General features: G+C 39.3%; 1 protein-coding gene across 2 annotated transcripts; it reads left to right on the top strand.

Annotated features, from left to right (window-relative positions):
- Positions 1 to 15,827: 15,827 nt before the first annotated feature.
- Positions 15,828 to 17,545, top strand: LOC149373362 (uncharacterized). 2 transcript variants are annotated; one of them, XM_089597397.1, is made up of 5 exons: positions 15,829 to 16,056; positions 16,195 to 16,284; positions 16,669 to 16,895; positions 16,988 to 17,115; positions 17,213 to 17,545. In XM_089597397.1, exons 3-4 carry the CDS (start codon positions 16,673 to 16,675, stop codon positions 17,104 to 17,106), a joined length of 342 nt encoding a protein of 113 aa, XP_089453523.1. In that variant the 5' UTR covers positions 15,829 to 16,056; positions 16,195 to 16,284; positions 16,669 to 16,672; the 3' UTR covers positions 17,107 to 17,115; positions 17,213 to 17,545. The 2 variants fall into 2 exon arrangements, with proteins under 2 accessions (XP_089453524.1, XP_089453523.1); XM_089597398.1 differs by lacking the exon at positions 16,195 to 16,284 and having other exon boundaries at positions 15,828 to 16,056.
- The last annotated feature ends 1,453 nt before the right edge of the window (positions 17,546 to 18,998 follow it).

Below are 18,998 nucleotides of genomic sequence, written 5' to 3' on the forward strand. Positions count from 1 at the left end.
CGGAGATACATGCGAGTCGATATTCGAAGTTCAGCAGTTTAGAAAGCGGTTGATACTTCGATGGGTGACCACCAAGCGACTCACCATCATTGGTTTGGGGCGATTGTTTGGAATTGTTTTTCATGCTTAACAACATATGCTGAAGGAATGCAAGGAAATTAATCACGACCTGTACAGAGAAATTATTAAAATATCAAAGAAATGATTAGAAAAACCAAAATATGTGTACCGAAAGATCTAGATATGTCACAATAACGGAAAAAGTAAAAGATGAATCAGTAAAAGAAAATACATCACAGTCCTTGAAGTGTCGATGCTATCAATAAAAACGCACAAACGAAAAAATCAAGTGCAGCTGTACAATAGTTTCTAACCTCAGGCTAAACAAACGTTTTCTATATCAGCGGTAGAGTAATTAAAAAAAAATATCCCTCTACAATGTAATGATTACCAGGAAGGTCACGTTGCAGGCAACTTCTTCATGGAATGCAAGTGTGGGAGATGTGCGGTACTCATTATGGACCAAGTTAATGCAATACAATCACTCAAGTAGATAAAAGCACACTTTAAATGAGACAAATAGTGGATATGCTGGCTATCCTGCATCGTACAGGGATTGCCCATAATATAAAGTAACAATATCAAGACAGTACCCACAACATGAAACTAATGATATGAAAAAATTATAAACACAGCTAAAAAAATGAACAGAAGTTCATAACTTAATTAATACATGCGAACTGGAAATAAACAGAATGATTATTGAGATATCAAAATAAGAAAATGGCAATGCACAAAAAAATTGACCTGATAGAAACGAACTTTGATATTTAACGTGGTGGATAAGAAACTAAGTCACTGAAAGGATACTCGGAATACCATTACCTTTGAAGCAAAGTGATTGAAACAAACGTTGACCCACTATAGCAAGTAATGACAAAAGACTAGAATTCAAAAAACAATGAAAATTGATGAATGCTAATGATTAAAATGAGAGCACACGTTACAAGTATATACCAACTCAAATAAAAACAATTTTAATACTTACTAATCCGTGATTTTAATGCCAGACTTCCTGACTTCGGAGACAAGAAATCAAACTATAGAAGTGGTTTACTAAAGAAAAATCCACAGTGCTAATAATTAAACCATTACACCAGGTATTTTAAAAATTTTCGTAGAAAACAGAATACTTTTTTTACATTCATAAAGAAAACAAAACAAAAAATTAGATCAATAGTTCTATCACAATCACACATACCATAACAAAAAGTATTTAAAATTATGAAGCAATATTTAGAATTATGAAATTTTAGAAATTGTGCTATACTGAAAACTACATAGAGTTACACATGGGAGCCAATAATTCTTGGGAGCCAACTTAACACGGGAGCCAATGATTCTTGGGAGTCAACTTAACGTTGGAGCCGTATATTTTTGGGAGCTAGTTACACATGGAAGCCAATGATTCTTGGGAGCTAACTTGACATGGGAGCCGTAGATTTTTGGGAGATAGTTACACACGGGAGCCAATGATTCTTGGAAGCCAACTTAACATAGGAGCCATAGATTTTTGGGAGCTAGTTACACATGGGAGCCAATGAATCTTGGGAGCCAACTTAACATGGGAGCCAATGATTTTTAGAAACCAACTTAACATTGGAGCCGTACTACACTGCTTATGATAAATAAATAAAATTTTGTGCCTCAGTGGACAGCAGCGAAGGAAGTTTAGCAAAATATTTCTAAATATCAGAAAAATAGTCTAGATGACGAAATTGTGCGTTTAAAAATTGTGTTTGTGAAATAGCATCAAGTAAAAAGTATTCCGAACTAATATAGACACACTTTCGAAAATTGCACAGCCAGAGTAACTATTGAAAAACTTGTTACAGTCTACAAAATGTCTTATGAATATTTAAAAGTACACTAATACGGTACGAGATAAATTCACGTGGAGTTACAAGAGTGTGTTGCCACATTGATTGGAACCTCGACTGCAACTCCTTTAATTTTTGTAAATAAGCAAATAATCAACGTCGCGACTTATGAGGTATATCTAGTTAATCTATAATTTATCCACAGGACAATCTGAATTAAAAAAGTTCAAACTTTTAATAAATGATTAATCCAAAAATATCACAATCCTAATAAGAAAGTAAAAATATACAAAAAGCTTAATTTTATTTTAATGGAAACTAATTACTGCTCTAACTACAGGTAGTATAATAAAAGAAAAAAAAGACTAAAAAGAGGCGACGAAACAACTGAACTCTTTGTAGTATGAACTATTCAGCTATTTATGACGGCTTACAAGTGTAACACGGTAGCTCGTCTCCGTGTATAACATGTGCATGCGAACGAATATTTCTATTTTCTGCGTCAGTCATCATTTGTTACGAACTCTCCGTATTACACAAATGAGACATATTCACGCACACACATTGCGAGTTTTACGAGAGTCGAGTCCAACAACTCTCGAGGTGAATGTGTTTACGCCAAACAACGCTGGATAATAATTCTAAACGATTATACATTGTTGCTCCCTTCCCTTCTCTTTCGCGATATCTAAATTCTAAACTGGCCTTGGCCGAACTTGCTACACGCTAAAAGTGCGCGAGCCATTCTCTTGCATAATATTTAAGTCACTCGACATTGGGCGAATCAGCCGATTTAGTAACGAGTTGCATTAAATTTTCTAATAAATTGGCACAAATTTTTTTAAATTATCACCGGATAAAATTCGTTTTCTACTTTTTTTCTTAGTGAAAAAAGAGGGTACAAATATTGTCTCACTATTTCCTTTTAGGATATGTTATTGGTTCCTTTTTTTAATTGATTCTTTTTTTTTTTTTTTTTTTTTTTTTTCAATGCCAATAACTTTTATCTAGTATGCATTACAAATTTTTTAACTGCAAATATACAGGTTTTGATAGCAGGAAAGATCAACGCAACTATTCACATTTTGCATTGAATAAAATCATTACTCAGCAAACAAATCGTTGACAAGACACAAATGCTAGTCAACTAATTCGAGCGAAAAGAAAGACGTATCTTGACCGAATAACTAAGAGTAAGTCTTTAATGTTCATATATTCCGTGGGTCTCTCTTTTTCCACTTTTAGTTGATTAGGAGAGAAAAGCTCGGTCGACCAACCCTTATTCGATTGTTGGCACGCGGTCTTCACACAAGCTTTCTCTTCATCCCGTGAGATGACACGTATTTTCTTCATGTTTTAAATCAATTATAAATAAATACAAAAATCAAATATTGACCATAAAAAATATACTTAATAACTACAAGAAGCCTTGTAGGCAAGTGTGTATTAATGCGAATGATAATAACACAACTTCCGATATTATGTTCTAACTTATCTTTCGACACGTATTTATGATCAAGATTATAGTAATTAGTGAATTACAAGAGCTATATGTTCAGTAAATATCTACGGCTATTTCTGTGAAAAATGACAGATTTATCAGTTAAATTAGAATTTCCTTTGCTTTTTTCAGTGGCAGTATGAGTTATTTTTAATTTTAAATTCAGTTTAAGACAGTAAAAAAATGTCCATTGCATGTATAAAACCTTTAAAATCATAAATGTACAAGGTTAATTCTAATAAACGAAGAACTGAATCAAGAAACTTCGTAATGGACGGTACATTGAATCTAAGTGCTTCTAAGTAGGGTGTGCAACCCTTTTAGTGCCTATTTTTTCATGACTTGTGCAATAGGATGCGGATAGGATAACTACAATTTATGATGCCAAGCGAACGTCTCGAAAGCTTCGTACGAAAACGAGTCGAAATTTCACGTTTCAGAAACGACAACAGCAAATTGGAGCTTTGTTTTTCTCCGAGGCTTTGGTGCTTGTGCACAATGAAAAACTCGCGTAGGGAGAACAAGAAAAAGAAAACAGCCTCAAAATTACGGCTATAAATTCAAGCATCGCCGGGGGCACAGTCGCTGCAACTAATTTCGCAATATTAGCACGAACGCCTAAGAATTCCACGGGGGGTCGTATACATGCGTTCACGACGAGTACCGTGCCACTCGGCTTTTGAAGAAGCGGAGCATTGGTATATATATATATATATATATATAATGTGAGGGCATAAATAAGGGTGGCTCGGCTGTAACACGCATTTCATCCCTCCCTCCCTTTTGCACACGCACACGAGAAAAGTCACACAGAGCGACGCTTCGGTGCCTTTGTGCTTCATTCGCGTTTTAAGGTTTGATGCGAAGATTGCGTGAGAAACAACATTAGCCATGCCTTCGATTCTTCGGACGTGTACACATTAGAGAAAGTTACGCGATGAAAAATTAGAATTGTTTCAACAAAAGGAACTCCCTCTGAATTGCAATAATTAGCATACCGGTAACCATAGGCTCCTACTTGCACACACCGATTCGGAATTTCGCGCTTGCACGTACACACATACACACACACACACACACATACCAAATACAAAACTGTTGCAGGCACGTGGGTATACTTATATACGTGCTTGTTTAGGTATAGCCTCATGCTCTTGAGTAACAAGACCGTCGCACTAGTAAGAATGAATGACACGGCTGCCACGTAGGTGCAGCCACCAATGGCTTACGAAACGTCCCTTCGCTTCGTGTTTTCGAGAGTGGTGAGCTGGTGAGGGAGGCACACACACACATATTTTACGTATTAGTATGTACGTAGATGTGTGTAACTTTTGTACTTTTAGCGCCGATAGGTGAACACATGCACGTTTCTGAAGTAACAATTGCAACTGTATGGTATAATATGTACCTACCAGTCAGTTTTGCGAGGAAGCATTGTTATTGGCTGTGTTGCTTCATTGGGCCAGCCTACGTAAGTAGGTGTAAATTTGCGAAATTCGTTTAGGTGGAATTTTTGGCAAAAATGTCGAACGAGATCTATTCTCAAACGGAATAAATTCGCGTAGTGTGGGATATGTGTTGAAACGAATATACGACTTGCACTTATTCGGGACGACACATCTCCGCGTTTGAGCTGTTACTTCTACGTCTATTTCTATACATATAATTTAAAGAAAAAGTATGTCCTAAAAAAATATGTGAATAATTTTCACAGTGTCATTTAAGTTATAAAGAAATTTCTTTGAATGTAATACCCTTTAAATATCTGTATAATTTGAAAAGAATCCATGATTAGCTTCACAAATTATTTGAAGTACACTATCAAGCCAGTAAGCTACGAAGAAAAAAAAATCAACATTGTTCGAAAAATTTCGATGATTATTTTACAGAGACAACACTATCTGTCTGCACTTTGTACTCGACTTTGTACGCCCACAGTATAAGGATACTGTCTGCAGCTCTTGTAAAAGTATACTCGCTCGCTGAGATTCAAATCGATGATTTTTTGATGGATATAGATTATAACGCACAAAATTGTAAACGATCATCATGTCGAGTTAAAAATTGCTTAGAATTTTTATACAAATAATGATCAACCGATTTGGTTTTCAATCAGAAATATTCAATGTAGATTGATCGAAAAGACACGGCGAGGCAGTAACGTTGTATGGCGAGGCATGACAGTTTTCACACCACGCGAGCGCGTGCTCCTGGGAGATATATACTTACCGAGGCATAGCGAGCAAATCGAACGGTTTTCGATCCCGTATGGTATATAGTACACTATAACGTAATAGCTCGGAATGTCATCGATTAGCCAGCTCTTACCCTATACATACCTAGTTAGAACATATACACACAAGTTGGTATAGGTACACTGAATACATTACATATTATGAGGCTCTTTTACCGTCAAGCTTGAATCAGATGGCGCCAGGGCACGTCGCGGCTGTCATACTTACACACCGTCAAATTTACAGTTGTGTATTGCGTTCGTGAGCCTATCTGTGTAATGAGCAAAGCAGAAGACATAACCTTTGTAAATGATTGCTGTTGTTTGCAGACAATTTTTGTTTGCATTTACGTTTAAAGATAGTAGGAAAAATGAAGTGCAGTGTAATATCCTGCGATAAGAAAGTGAAATTTAAATTTTCTTCTGATTGTGTGATAAAAAAAGTGGCTCGAAGCAATTGGGAGACCAACATTTTTGCCGCTCCCAAGTCATGGCTTACCTGTCCACGAGTTCTGCTTTTCTTTCACTGACTCTTGCTCCTTCTCTTTTAAAAGCTCTTTCAATTCGGAAACTTTTAAGCTCCCATAATATTTTTTCTTGTCTTCCTTATTCATTTCAAAATTTCAAATATTGCGCTTCACCACTACACTTTAATTTCCTATGTACATACAACACTGAAAAGTAATGTTGTGTGAGTGAGACGGCCATGACAGCCGCGACGTGCCCTGGCGCCATCTGATTCAAGCTTGACGGTAAAAGAGCCTCATAGAGCGGTCGGACTGCATTTTCAGAAGGTTAACTCCCCTCGACGTATAGGTATATATGTGTATACATCGTTGAGCTTTGAATTCATACAGCTTGCATCGTTACCTTATATGTATATACCCACCACTACCATTGGGATATTATGCCGGGCTCTTAAATCAATGGATAGCGATCTCTTTTCAATCCCAACAATGCACGCGATTCTGTGTCACGTGTACATTTTATAAATTATCATATATATATACACACACATTTGTAAAATAATTTATTCTCGTAACGTGTTACCACATTACAAATCGTACAAACACTTAAAAAATCCCTCTGGTATCTCGATATCGTTTAAATGAGGTGTAATTATATATTTAAATTCGCACCGAGATACGTGGCATGTTATATTTACAAGTATAGGTACACGTGATATATGCATATATGACAATAATTTAAGCTACCTTGCAAAATAAGCCCATGAAATTCAACCTCATGCTTACAAGGCTCTCTTACCGTGATATCTAGCCTATTGATTTCAGGCTTGTTCAGGGGTAGGTATGTAATATAGTGGTAAGTAAAATAATCGGGCCATTTGTTCGAGTCTCGCATCAGGTATAATAATGAACGGATCCCCGAAATCACCTTGTTAACTCCTACGGCCCACACTTCCGAAATCTCGTGCAGTCGCACGAACCACATATCATCATCGATTACCAACTCCTATATGTATACAGGGTGTATAATATACACATATAAACGCAGAAACCGCGAGCCAAGAAGGAGAGGGAGAGAGAGAGAGAGAGCAATGCACCGAGATTAGCTGTATACAAGCACGCGACATATATATATAGCCGGCGTGCACTGCAGGTATGTCATAACCACGTGGCGAGATATACACCCATTGCGCAAGCATCAGCCTCCCGTTCCCCTTCTCTCCCCGAACGATTATCTCCCTAGTATACGTATATATGTATATATAATATGTGTACAACGGGCCTTGGGGTCTCCCTCTCTTATGGTATATATTTATAGTGGCTGCTGCAATAGCTCCGCAATCCTACGTGTGTAAAGTATAGAAGTGCGCGCGTGGATGCTGCGTGCGTGTATAGATCACGTTACATCAGAGGGCATGTATATAGAAGGTGGCCGGGTATAGATGGTCAGGGGTCGCGAGGAGTCTGATTGAATTTGGGTTGGACTCATTTGAAATTAGGAAAACCCCAACTGTAAGGAAATTCCATTGAAATAATATCCAAAGGAAATTAATGGATAAGGGCCATTGTAAAATTACCATTGAGCGAAAGATCGTGGACGGGTGTATGGGCAAATGTGGCAGAGACTTTGTTGCGCGAGAGTAATTTCCGAGAAAACGTGGAAGAGCCACAACGGGAACAACGCAAGCCTTCGGGCCCACTGCGTGTACCAAAAATAACAACCCCTCGAAGCTCGGCAAAAAAGAAGCTAATTAAAAGTGCCTTTTGGCCATCTGGATGCGGGAGACTGATCTTCACTTCGCTCGTATCTGTCGACACCGTCTCGACGCTCGAGCGAGCGCCAGACGACGAGTTAGTAGGTATTTATATTAGGATTTGAGCTGTCAAACGCGGCGAAGAGCCCACTTTTCGAGCTAAGAATTTTTCATCGCGATTCACGGCTCTGCCTGCGAAAAGTTTGCTCTTGCAGTTTCCAGAATATACATACACATGTATATAATTACGCTGATAACTGGTTCACCACGTTCTTACACCTTCTTCGTACTCTTTGGTTCTTTCAGTAAGACCCGGAGGATTGAGTAATGCTCGCATTGGTGGTAAATGATCTCGTTGCGACCCCCGTGGTAGCGGTAAAGTTATTCGAACACGGAACAACGTGTTTGCGCCCTAGATGGAAAATATGGGCGAGGCCCTCATCGACGGAGTGTAGCGAAAAATGCAAATACCTCGGGACTGGCGATTGGATATTTTTCGATAAAAAATTTACAAGAACTTCAGCAACGAACGTACACCTTAATCAGCTATTCTCTCGAGTTTCTGGGAGGTCACGTATACGCGATCGCAGAAATTGATTTCGCTCCCTTTTGTCTTTTTTTTCCCCCGATCCTATTTATTCTGCGCACTGACTAATAAACGACGCCTTTGGTGTACACCAACGATTCGAATGAGTTGCAAAATTAGCCACGAAAGAGAGCGTACATAGGGAACGAAAAATAATAGCCCGGTGGCTCTTAAAAAAGGCGAAAACTCGCTCTTGGGCAAATTTTGCTCAATCCTGTGTAGAGGCAGCAGTACCAACAGCCGAGATTTTCAGGCAATTTTTACGCCAAAGTGTTCGTTGTGTGCGCAGAAACACACGGAGCGCTATTGCAACGCAGGTCATTTCAGCGTTATATATATACCTACATTACACATTGTATCTGCACCCCCTTGCCCCCCCCCTTACTCTCCAATACCTAGCTGTATGTACTGTTTACTACATAGGCACACATCCACGTGTTGCAACGGCGTGTGGATTACGTCAAGTTGCTCCGATGCACGACTCTCGATTTGCGTACATTATGCACGCGCGCCGCGAGAAAGAGAGGGTGGAGGGGCACCGCGTTCCGTTCTCTTAAGTTTGTACATGAGAAATGAAAAGAAAAAAAAATAGAGATTTCAGGGTCACAGTGCCTACTCATTGTAGAACAGGATTGTTCTTGGTCATGCGGCGATTGGTACTTAGCAGCTCTATGTGCACAATTGTAATTCCTTCTCCCTCCCTTTGTAGATCTCGACTGATTTTCAGGGGAAAACTGACAACTTCGTCGGCGAGCTAATTTTATTTTCTATCTTCGCACAATGTATTCTAATTGGAATAAGATAGAGGTATTTATATACCTTGTGTACTTCGAGCCAAATTTAAGACTTTCTTGATTATTGGTTGGTAGAGAATACGTGTAAATAATTCAGAGTTAACTCATATCACGTAAGATGAAGTCTCGTAAAATTCGTCATGATGAAACTCTGTTAGGAAAATGTTGTTGCATACAAAATACCAGCGCAGCACCATCTAAGCTCTTGAACCTAACGTAGTATCACAGTTTACTATGTTAACGAATCTGCACTGGTGATGATGGAAAGTGCTGAAATTTTGTTGCTGTGATAATTTTTATAAGCCGTCAAAGTGTGAATGTACACATGTATATAAAGACCTGAAAATTTTTTACCTTTACTGCCATTTTTTATGTCACATGATGTCAATGGAAAAAAAAAAAAAAAAAAAAATACAACTTTCGTTTGACTACTGTTTAATGAATTCATTTGAAATTTTGTAGTTCAAAACTTTCTTCAAGAACTGAGAAAACACCTTCAGTGTTTCTTATACCGAGAAACAATGGTACTAAAAATGAAAAAAATAATGGATGATAATATTTAAAGATAAGAAAATAGGTGAACCAATACCCAAACCAACGATTTTGGGTTTATCGCACTCATTTGTTGATGCGATCAATGAACTCTACTTTTTACACCGAGAGACCACGTAGTCTAATGGGTATGGTGCAAGTTGAGAAGAAATAACTTCTCTCCAGGTTTTTTGGAAGGGCTCATACAAAATGAAGATTGTTTACTATAAGCGTAAGAAAAAACTGTCATATAAAACATGTTAAACGATTATCGTCCTTAGCAAAACAAAGAGCTTAACTAGATCAAAGAGAATGAATGGCCGTTTTTATTTTTCAGTGTATTTAGCACGTAAGGATTGTTTTAGCGTTTGTTTCATAACAGTTTGTATTTTTCGTAAATTCTAAGTAGAAATAAAAAATTATCAGTTTCATTTGAATTTGAAAAATTTCGAAAGTAATACATTAAAAATTTATTATGCCCTAGATTTCAAGTTGAAAACTACTGTTGGTGTAATTCTAAACACAATTTTTTTCAAATGCAGATAAACAAGGCTTTCTGTGATCATAAGTGCGGAATCGTCCAGTGGAAAGAAGTCGTATGAGCTTGTCATAACGGAACACAGGCCCGAGATAAGTCACGTGGTCTCGTGATATCTCATCGCATGCCCATTAAACAACACAAAAAATAGTGGAGTGTATTTTTAGAGACAGACAATATTTTTGAAGTGATCGGTGCAAGTTTGGTAAGTACTTCGTTAATTATAAGTTGTACAACTTCTTTGTACCTCGTCTCATTAGTCTTTCTGGCTTTTTTCCTATTCTTCCAGCATCCCTATTCTTTTATGTACTAGGTATGTTCACAACAGAATATTAAAAAGTAAATATTCTAATTTTATTTTATTTTCTTACTAAGAATTACAGTGAAGGTACCCTACAAGGAAAAATGCCGTCTTTTGGAAAAGCCCTCGTGGCCATGGGTGTACTGTGCATCGGGTTGCAGGTCGTTGAGGTTCATTCTTCATCTCATGATTACACCGAGGTTTTTACAGCCACTTACTACGGAAGGATTCAAAACTTCGATGAAAGCGCGACGTCTGTGACCTGCACCTTGACCAACGTGCGGCACGAGGCCCACTGTATTCTCGAGCTTGAGAGGCAAAATGGCACCAAAAAGCCGTGTCAGGTGGAGCTTGCAGTGCCCGAGACCAACCGCATCGACTTGGGCGCGGTCCACTCCATGAACCTCAAAACCATGCCCACGGGAAACAAGGCCGAACTTGAATGGTATTCGTGGCGTTTGAACGATACGTGGGAACCGTACAAGTTGGTCAGCTTCATCGATACGGACACCTGCATTTCCGCTCACTTATTGGCTACTCAGGAAAACGAGCTACGGACCCTTTACAGAAGTTACGCCGAAAATTTTATACCAAAGTCTCATCAAGTATCGCTAAATGTAGACGAGCACCTTGTACGCGTAACCTGCTACGTGACCGAAAATCATCTACACAAAGCCAACTGCTCGATGAAGTTTAAGCCAGAGGATGGCACCTGCAACGTGACGCTCTTCACTGACGAGGCTAATTACATCGACCTGGGCATGGGCATCGCTATGGACAACATGTCCACAGGTAAAGTCGAATGGTATTCGTGGCGCACCGAGAATAGGTGGGAACGACTCAAGTCGATCAGCTACGTCGACATTTCCAGCTGCGTCCCCATTAATCGAGTCGGTCAGGTGGACGAGACACTGACTTATTCCAGGAATTACACCGAGAATGTCATACCCCTGACCTACGAAGTGTCTCAAGAAAGCGATGAAAACCTCTTGTACGCGATGTGCCGGATGAGTGAATACTATCGCAAGTTCAACTGCCTCTTCAAGTTTGAGCCGCTGAAAGATACCGAGGATGAGTCTTACGGTTGCAACGTGACGTCGGAACGGCCAGGCCGTGGTGACATGAGAACCGCGCACTTTAGGGAAATCATTCATCTCAGGGGCATGCTCGGGGGTAAAAGGGCCGTGTTCGAGTGGGCCCCGCTCATAGGTGACTATAACAAAAATGGCCTCGTGAGCCTGAACGTTCTCGATGTGGAAAACTGTATCCTCGTTCAGCTGGACTATCCACTGGACGACGACGAGAGTACATCCAACTTTCATGTGGTGGTTTACGACAACAGCTTCCACGTCTTCTTAAACAGCGAGATTAAATGCGGCAGGTATCGTAACCCGTGCATCCTCCGGTACGACCACAATGGTAATGATTAAAAAAATAATAATTTACTTGTGCATTGCATCCTGCTTTGTAAATGAACGAGCAGCAATTTGTATTTATTTGGGTTATTTTCAGGTGATCAAATTGGCCAGCCGGTCCCCCTCACCCCGAAGAGTAATTGGTTAAGTGCGGAAAATTGGGGGCGCCCGATGGCTGTGGACCGACTCGACTCGATTAGCGGTGGATTTTTCGCTGGAGGCGATTCTCCTTTTTTTCGGAATGACGCTGTCTACAGAACACTTTACCATGTGAACCACAAAGGCTCCGTGAGCGTAGTACTGAAGAATCACTTTATGGAGTTCTACGGCTGGACGGACTACTGGAGGGAGTCCAGCGAGCATGGATACTACTCCCTTTGCCACCCCATTAAAAAGCTAACAGATAGCGATGACGATGAGATCCGCTGTATACAGTACAAATCGAATGGACAACAAATGATGAACACAACGATGGCACTCAAGGAGTCTAGGAGTATGCTGAGGATATTTAACCGGCGTTCCGGTGGTATCGTCATTGTGCACTTCGACCTCGAGGACTTGTTTGGTACTGTATCGCCTAGGTACCACCTAAAGATGGCGGTGAGTGTAGTAGAGCCTGTCCCAAAAGTTAACTTCGACAAACACTTTTTTATTCGTGTGGTTATGTATTTTCATCAACTCATGAATTACGTAAAATATTTAACGATTTCCGCCAATTAATAAAAAAGTAGTTAAGAAATCCAAGACAGGTGATTTGATACTCAATTACAGTAAAAATAAAAGCTTATCACGAATCTCTCACGACAAATTTAGAAAATACCATCATCCGGAATTTGTTAAATATCGATTTCATAAGGATTTAATATTTAAACAACTAGGCGTGACTACAGTCAGATTTAAAAAAATTTGACATTTGACTTGAGATAAGTAACATACAATGCTATTAAATTAATTCCAAGTTCGAATTTTATTATTTTTTAGTTTAATTTTTTTAAACTAGTGTTGCATCATGCTATAGATTTTTTTTAGGTATACCTGTTATAACAATATCACTGCTAATAACAAAAATTGATTTTTCTCCAATCATGTTATTGCTATTTACCAGTGATTTATTGTTTTTTGACAAAATTCCGATTACTATACATACGATAGCCCTTTTCGACTCTGTGCATTGCGTAAGAGTAAAGGAATTCTTAAAATTCCAAAAGTAAAAAAGTTTAAGTGTAACATACTGCGACCATCAAAGCATACACAAATGCATTTATGGTCTCTTCCATGAATAAAGTCGGCCAAGTTAGAATTACAAGGTTACCCTTATGTGAGTCTTTTTGCGGTTAAAACGCATTTATATCATAAATTAAAAAAAAAAATTGTTTTTGTTAATTATCTTACTTTGTTTCTGACTAAACGTATATTTTTATGTTATTGGATGACAGACAGTTCATGTCAAAGTCAAGGTGCTGAAAATGGATGGTAACGTTGCCATAAAAGCCAATCTGACCGAATTGGATTTACGAGATTCATACTTGGATTTTGGGGACATCAAGGTCACCCATTTGGAAACTGACACCAACCATTGTTTTTACTTTGTCTATGCAATCAAGTACGGAAAAACGATTACCTTCCGTCACCTCAGGAAGTGCATATATAAGTAAAAAAAACAAAACAATTATTAATGTTTATACTTCAGCAAATAAATACATTAATTGTTAATAAAATTTTTCATCATGATGATTTTTACATTCATATACTTTTTCCCTAGAAACTATCATCCCTTTGTTTTTGGATGAGTGAAGACACTTTGTTAACTTGTAAATCCACAATTTTGACGCAAAGTCTTTGTTTCTCGGTAATTGACGATAAAAAAGATCGATAAAATGTCAACTTAAAAGCAAAACGTGTAATGAAATAGTACACTTAGCTTTTAAGTATACATCATCTGTTTGGGCTTTGCAATTAACATTTCTGATACAGAAAAAATTAAAAATCATACGTATACATGTATGCACGTTCACGTGTTTCATGTAGATATACGTATTGTGGGAGAAAGAGAAGATAGATATACAGCCAAGTTCCATTTTCTTAACTTTTTGTATTTATCAGAAATGAAAAGCAAAAGAGAGAGAAAAAAAAAGACTCAGGGTCACTGTACCCACTTATTGTAGAACAGAATTGTTCTTGGTCATGCAGCGACTGGCACTTGGCAGCCCCGCATACATGTGGGTTAAATTTTCTCGTGGCTATCGAATGTATAATTTTTCTCTCCGCAACCAACTTGGCAACAGTTATCGCGACTTGGATTACATACATTGTACGTCGAGCTCTTGATTGTTTCGTAATTTCTACTCCCTCCCTTCGTAGATCTCGACTGATTTTCATGAAAAAATTAACAACCTCGTCGGCGAGCTAATTTTATTTTTGATCGAGAACCACCAGGTACTCCGTGACAACAGCGAATAGATTTTCGCCATACCGCTATCGTCAAGATCACACACTCTTATCGGACGATAGAGTTATTTATATATACCTTGTGTACTTCGAGGCGGACTCAAATCATTTCACAACTCGAGGAGCTGCTGTTTCTCTGTGAAAATTACACACAGTTAAAAGCGTTTGTGTACACATGTATAGAATTGTAAACCTCGACCTATGTTGCTTTCATATCTAGACGATATTTCGAAGAGCCGTGTATTGGAGACAATGTTTTTATTGCTGTTCAATACGGAAAAAATAATGCAATACTTTCATACTCTCCAGCCTCGGATGTTCACCACCTCTGGATTTTGTTACCTTGAGATAAATGTACTCACCTATACGGAGTAAGGATATGTTAATCCAATGTACGATGCTATGTAATACATTGACTTCAAAATCTCCCCAACACATGTACTTGGGAGCAACTCGTGGGACGAAAGTTTCGAAAGAAAAAAACACAGCGCAAGCGTTTTTCTCTCGCAATCGGCGAGGCGCATTGTTTGGCGCTCGTTTTCAAGCCAAACTCCAAAAAGGCATCAACAAAAAATCAATGGCCAACGCCCGAGCTCCCCTGACGTAATAACAACGGCAGAGGAAAAAAAAAAAAATGGGCACTCATGCGTGCTTATAAATATCGGAAAGATATGGGTCCGGTACCCACTCACACACACACACGGTAGGCGCTTGCGTCATTTTCTGTGGAAACATACAGGTCGTTGCAAAACGCCGGGACTTCATATGTACATGCAGTAGCTTTGCGAAGGCACGCAGGTGGCTGCAAAATTGATTGCTGAAGCGTATATAAAGAAAGGGAGGAGAAAGAGAGGAACGATCGGCAACGAGAAAAAGTACTTTGCACAAATATAGGTAGGTATGAGGCCGTAATCGATATATATATTTCCACGTAACACTTGAATGTCACGTTGGAAAGGTAAACGCTCTCTGAGCTTGCGTACGTTGCTGCTCTCGTGTTTTCATGTTTCTAGGTATACTTGTACTCGTGGCCTTTTATTTGAATGTACGAAACTTTGTTACAATAGATTACGAAAGGCTCGACTGCTATCCCCCGAGAATAGAATGTCGATTTTGTCTTCTTTTTCTGAGCTCTTGCGAACAATATAAGCATACACGAAATTTAGTTATTCGTAGATATAAACTCACATTGTGCCCAGTTAGAAAATTTTAATTTGATTGTCCCAATGAGTCGTACAGCGTGCTTGTGTACATACACGCGTAACGCGCGTCTCAAATATTTCCCCCTTCCCCGTGCCAACTGATAATTTTTCGGAAAACTCTATCCTCTTCTCTTTCTCCCGAAAAGTCCGTGCCCAGCCCTTTGGGAGCCAATCAAAATCATCCATGTCCCTATTCTCACCTCGACTAGAATTTATTAGCACACAGTCGTCACCTGGACGCAATCGCTCAAGCAACAAGAGCCCATCCACTCGGCTATTTCACAAGTCGATGCGAGCGAAGGAAGCGCGCGCGTGTATAGTAAATCTCCATCTCTCGGTCTACCTGTTCGCCTACCAGCAAAGAGCCCATTTGCCACGTCGCCGAGTTTCCATCGATTTTTCACAGGTAAATTGCTTCGAGAGTCCCGACTCCGCCCTTGTACCTGTTTTTCTTTTCTTTTTTTTTTTTTGCTTCCTCGTTCCCGAGCTTAGCCCACGGGACAACAGCTTACTGATATCTTTCTCGGTCGTTGATTTGTTGCAGGGGCTAGTGAATCTCGCCGAGACATACACCCAGTTATTCCAATTATCAATTGCGCTGTTGCTCCAGAGAAGGGCTTTCGAGGATTATTAGGTAATTGAAAATTGTGCGATTTTTTTTACTGACACGTTGCGAAGGGCGATTTTCATAGTTGCTCGCGGTTATTTTTTTCTCCCAAGAGTCATTTCGTATCGGCCATTCGACAAAGTTATTGGTGGTTCGCGATGTGTATTGGATACCCTCGGTTTTGTAGGTGCGAGGCAATGTGTGCATTATAGTGTACACGGTAACTCAAACTCTCTCTTTAAAATCTTAAGTCCCAAAGGTTTACCCCTGTTGTTACTGTTATTGTTGCCACACGCGACCTCGTGCTTGGCTTGACTCGAGTTTTGATCGTAGGTGTACAAGCATATCCGAGATTGAGACTGTTAGAGGTACGAAAATTGGAAATAATTTTGCAAAACTATATTGTTATAGCGCGATGGGTCGTCCCAAAGGTTCGAAGAACAAGAAGAAGAGCACCTGCGATTCCGGGGGTTGCTACGACGACTCGAGCGAGTCGACCGACTCTTGCTGCTCGGACTCGGAGTGCAGCGATTGCTACGATTGCGGTCCGAAGAAGAAGAAATCGATCAAAAAGCCGTCAAAGTCCAAGCCGAAGCCCAAGGGCAGGGTTAAGGGCAAAAAGAAGACCCATCGTTCAAGTGAGTCCTTTTTTTTTCTTGCTTGGTATTTTGGAGATCTGTATACAGGGTTAACGTGGATTAAAGGGAAACTAACATTTTTGCTGGTGTAGGAAAAGAGTCTACGAGTACAAGCTGCAGCTGCAGCGATTGCGGCTACACCAGCAGCAGCAGCAGCGATGGCGGCTCGTACGCTTGTGGCAAAAGGGGCTTCAAGTGTCCCCTCAAATGAATCATGCGAGTAAGTCGTTACCCGTTCTAAATAAGAAAAAATTGTTGTAATACAAAAGGATTTATCAGTACAATTTTTCACGTTTTTTTTTTTTTTTTTGTTACAGACCTACCATCCGATTACATGTTGGACCCCAATGTCATCAGGGCACACACATATTCATGGATGGTGGTATCGACTTTAATAAAATTTTTTAAGCTGATTCTTATGAAAACAGCAAGAGCTGGCTTTTGCTGTTCAATTCGATATTTAATTTTAAAGAATGAGAATATTTTAATCGTTTTATGAAATATTTTAACGTAAAATGTATCGGGTGACTCTATATTTTTATACTTCTTATGATTTTTGTTGTCTTTGACGAATTTGTATGATTATTATTAAGTAAAAAATTATGCTTCAAATTCGTGAATAAATAATTATAATACAGCACGAAGAGAAATTGTTTCATTTATTTCATAAAAATATTAACAAAAACAATGTACATTGAAAATTGAAAGCAATTAACAAGACAATTCCACATTGATTGGCCGTTGTTTTGCAATATAATTACATGTAATCGGAAAAATAAAAAAAAATAAAATTTTATTCAAGCAACATCGATTCGAACAATATTCCATCAAAGAGAATTACAACGGTTATCTGACACAGGTAAAATTAACGGTGCAACATTTAGATCGCAAAACGAACATTTCATTCATCGTACAACAAAATACAAAAACGATAAAAAAAAAAAAAAAAAAAAAAAGTTGCTCAAACAGCGCGACCAACCGACTTCACGGTCCGTTCTCTACCTACGCGCAACGTGCCCCGGCTCGTGTGACATAACATAGCGCACACAGGCGTCCTAGGCAGCTATCCGGTTTCCATCGATTATAAATGGAGCAGCGAATTTTCGCGCCGCGCCACCGTTGCCTAATTGATAATTGCCCGGCGCTGTTTCGCAAAGCTACAGCGATATGTGGAGCAACAGCCCTGCCATACTATACATGTATACTCCCGTACACCCAATACCCACACACACACACACCTCAGTTTTGCGTCGTGTTTAAACGTCGCCAGGGATTAGCGATGGATTTTTTCAAGCGCACACATAAGACACACACATATACGCTTGGATCGAAACAACGACGAGCAACAAGCGATTGCGCACGGGCTTGTGTTAACGAGTGTTTATCGAAGTCGAGAAAATTATTACTCCCTTCTCTTATTGCGCAAAATATTAGCGGCGATCGCTCAAGTTCAGCGCACACGCGTAATGCATTATAAAAATACATGCACGTCTATTATATTTATAGAAGAGGGAAAGAAGCTATTATGCATTTGAAACAAAGAGCGCGTAACGTGCGATCGTAAAAAAAAAGATGGTAATAATGAAAACAAAAAAAAAATAATAATAAATTCCAGTGTAATCCCCCTCGGGTGCGCGTGTTAACAGGCAGGCGAGTAGTTTTCTCACGCTTACAAAACACACACGCACACACCGAAGAGCTAATTAACCGGGCGAAGATAGCGCAACGCGTGAAAAATTATATACCTACGCGCGCCGTGTACCAGGTATGTATATATATGTATGGCGGAGGTAAGTACTGGTCGGGGAAGCCCTTGCGCAAACAAAAAATTGCAGTCCTTAACCGCTGGGACGTATGGTGTTGTTACACTTACTGCACGAGAGGCGTATTACACCATTAGATGTAAAACCCGCGGAGTTGCGTCCAATATACGTGTCTGCATGAGCATTTATGTATACTTGTATCTATATACATACACACGAAGGGGGAGGAAGATATAAGAGTGAGGCCTCTTGACCGCCACATATGGGATTGCGACAATACTATACAAATACCATTATTTTCACGTTTCGACGTCGAAAAGTATAATGATTGTTACACGGG

The sequence above is a fragment of the Copidosoma floridanum genome, unplaced genomic scaffold (genome assembly GCF_036245765.1).
Source record: "Copidosoma floridanum isolate Cflo_tuat_1 unplaced genomic scaffold, Cflo_Japanese_pri ptg000032l, whole genome shotgun sequence".
Taxonomy (NCBI): domain Eukaryota; kingdom Metazoa; phylum Arthropoda; class Insecta; order Hymenoptera; family Encyrtidae; genus Copidosoma; species Copidosoma floridanum.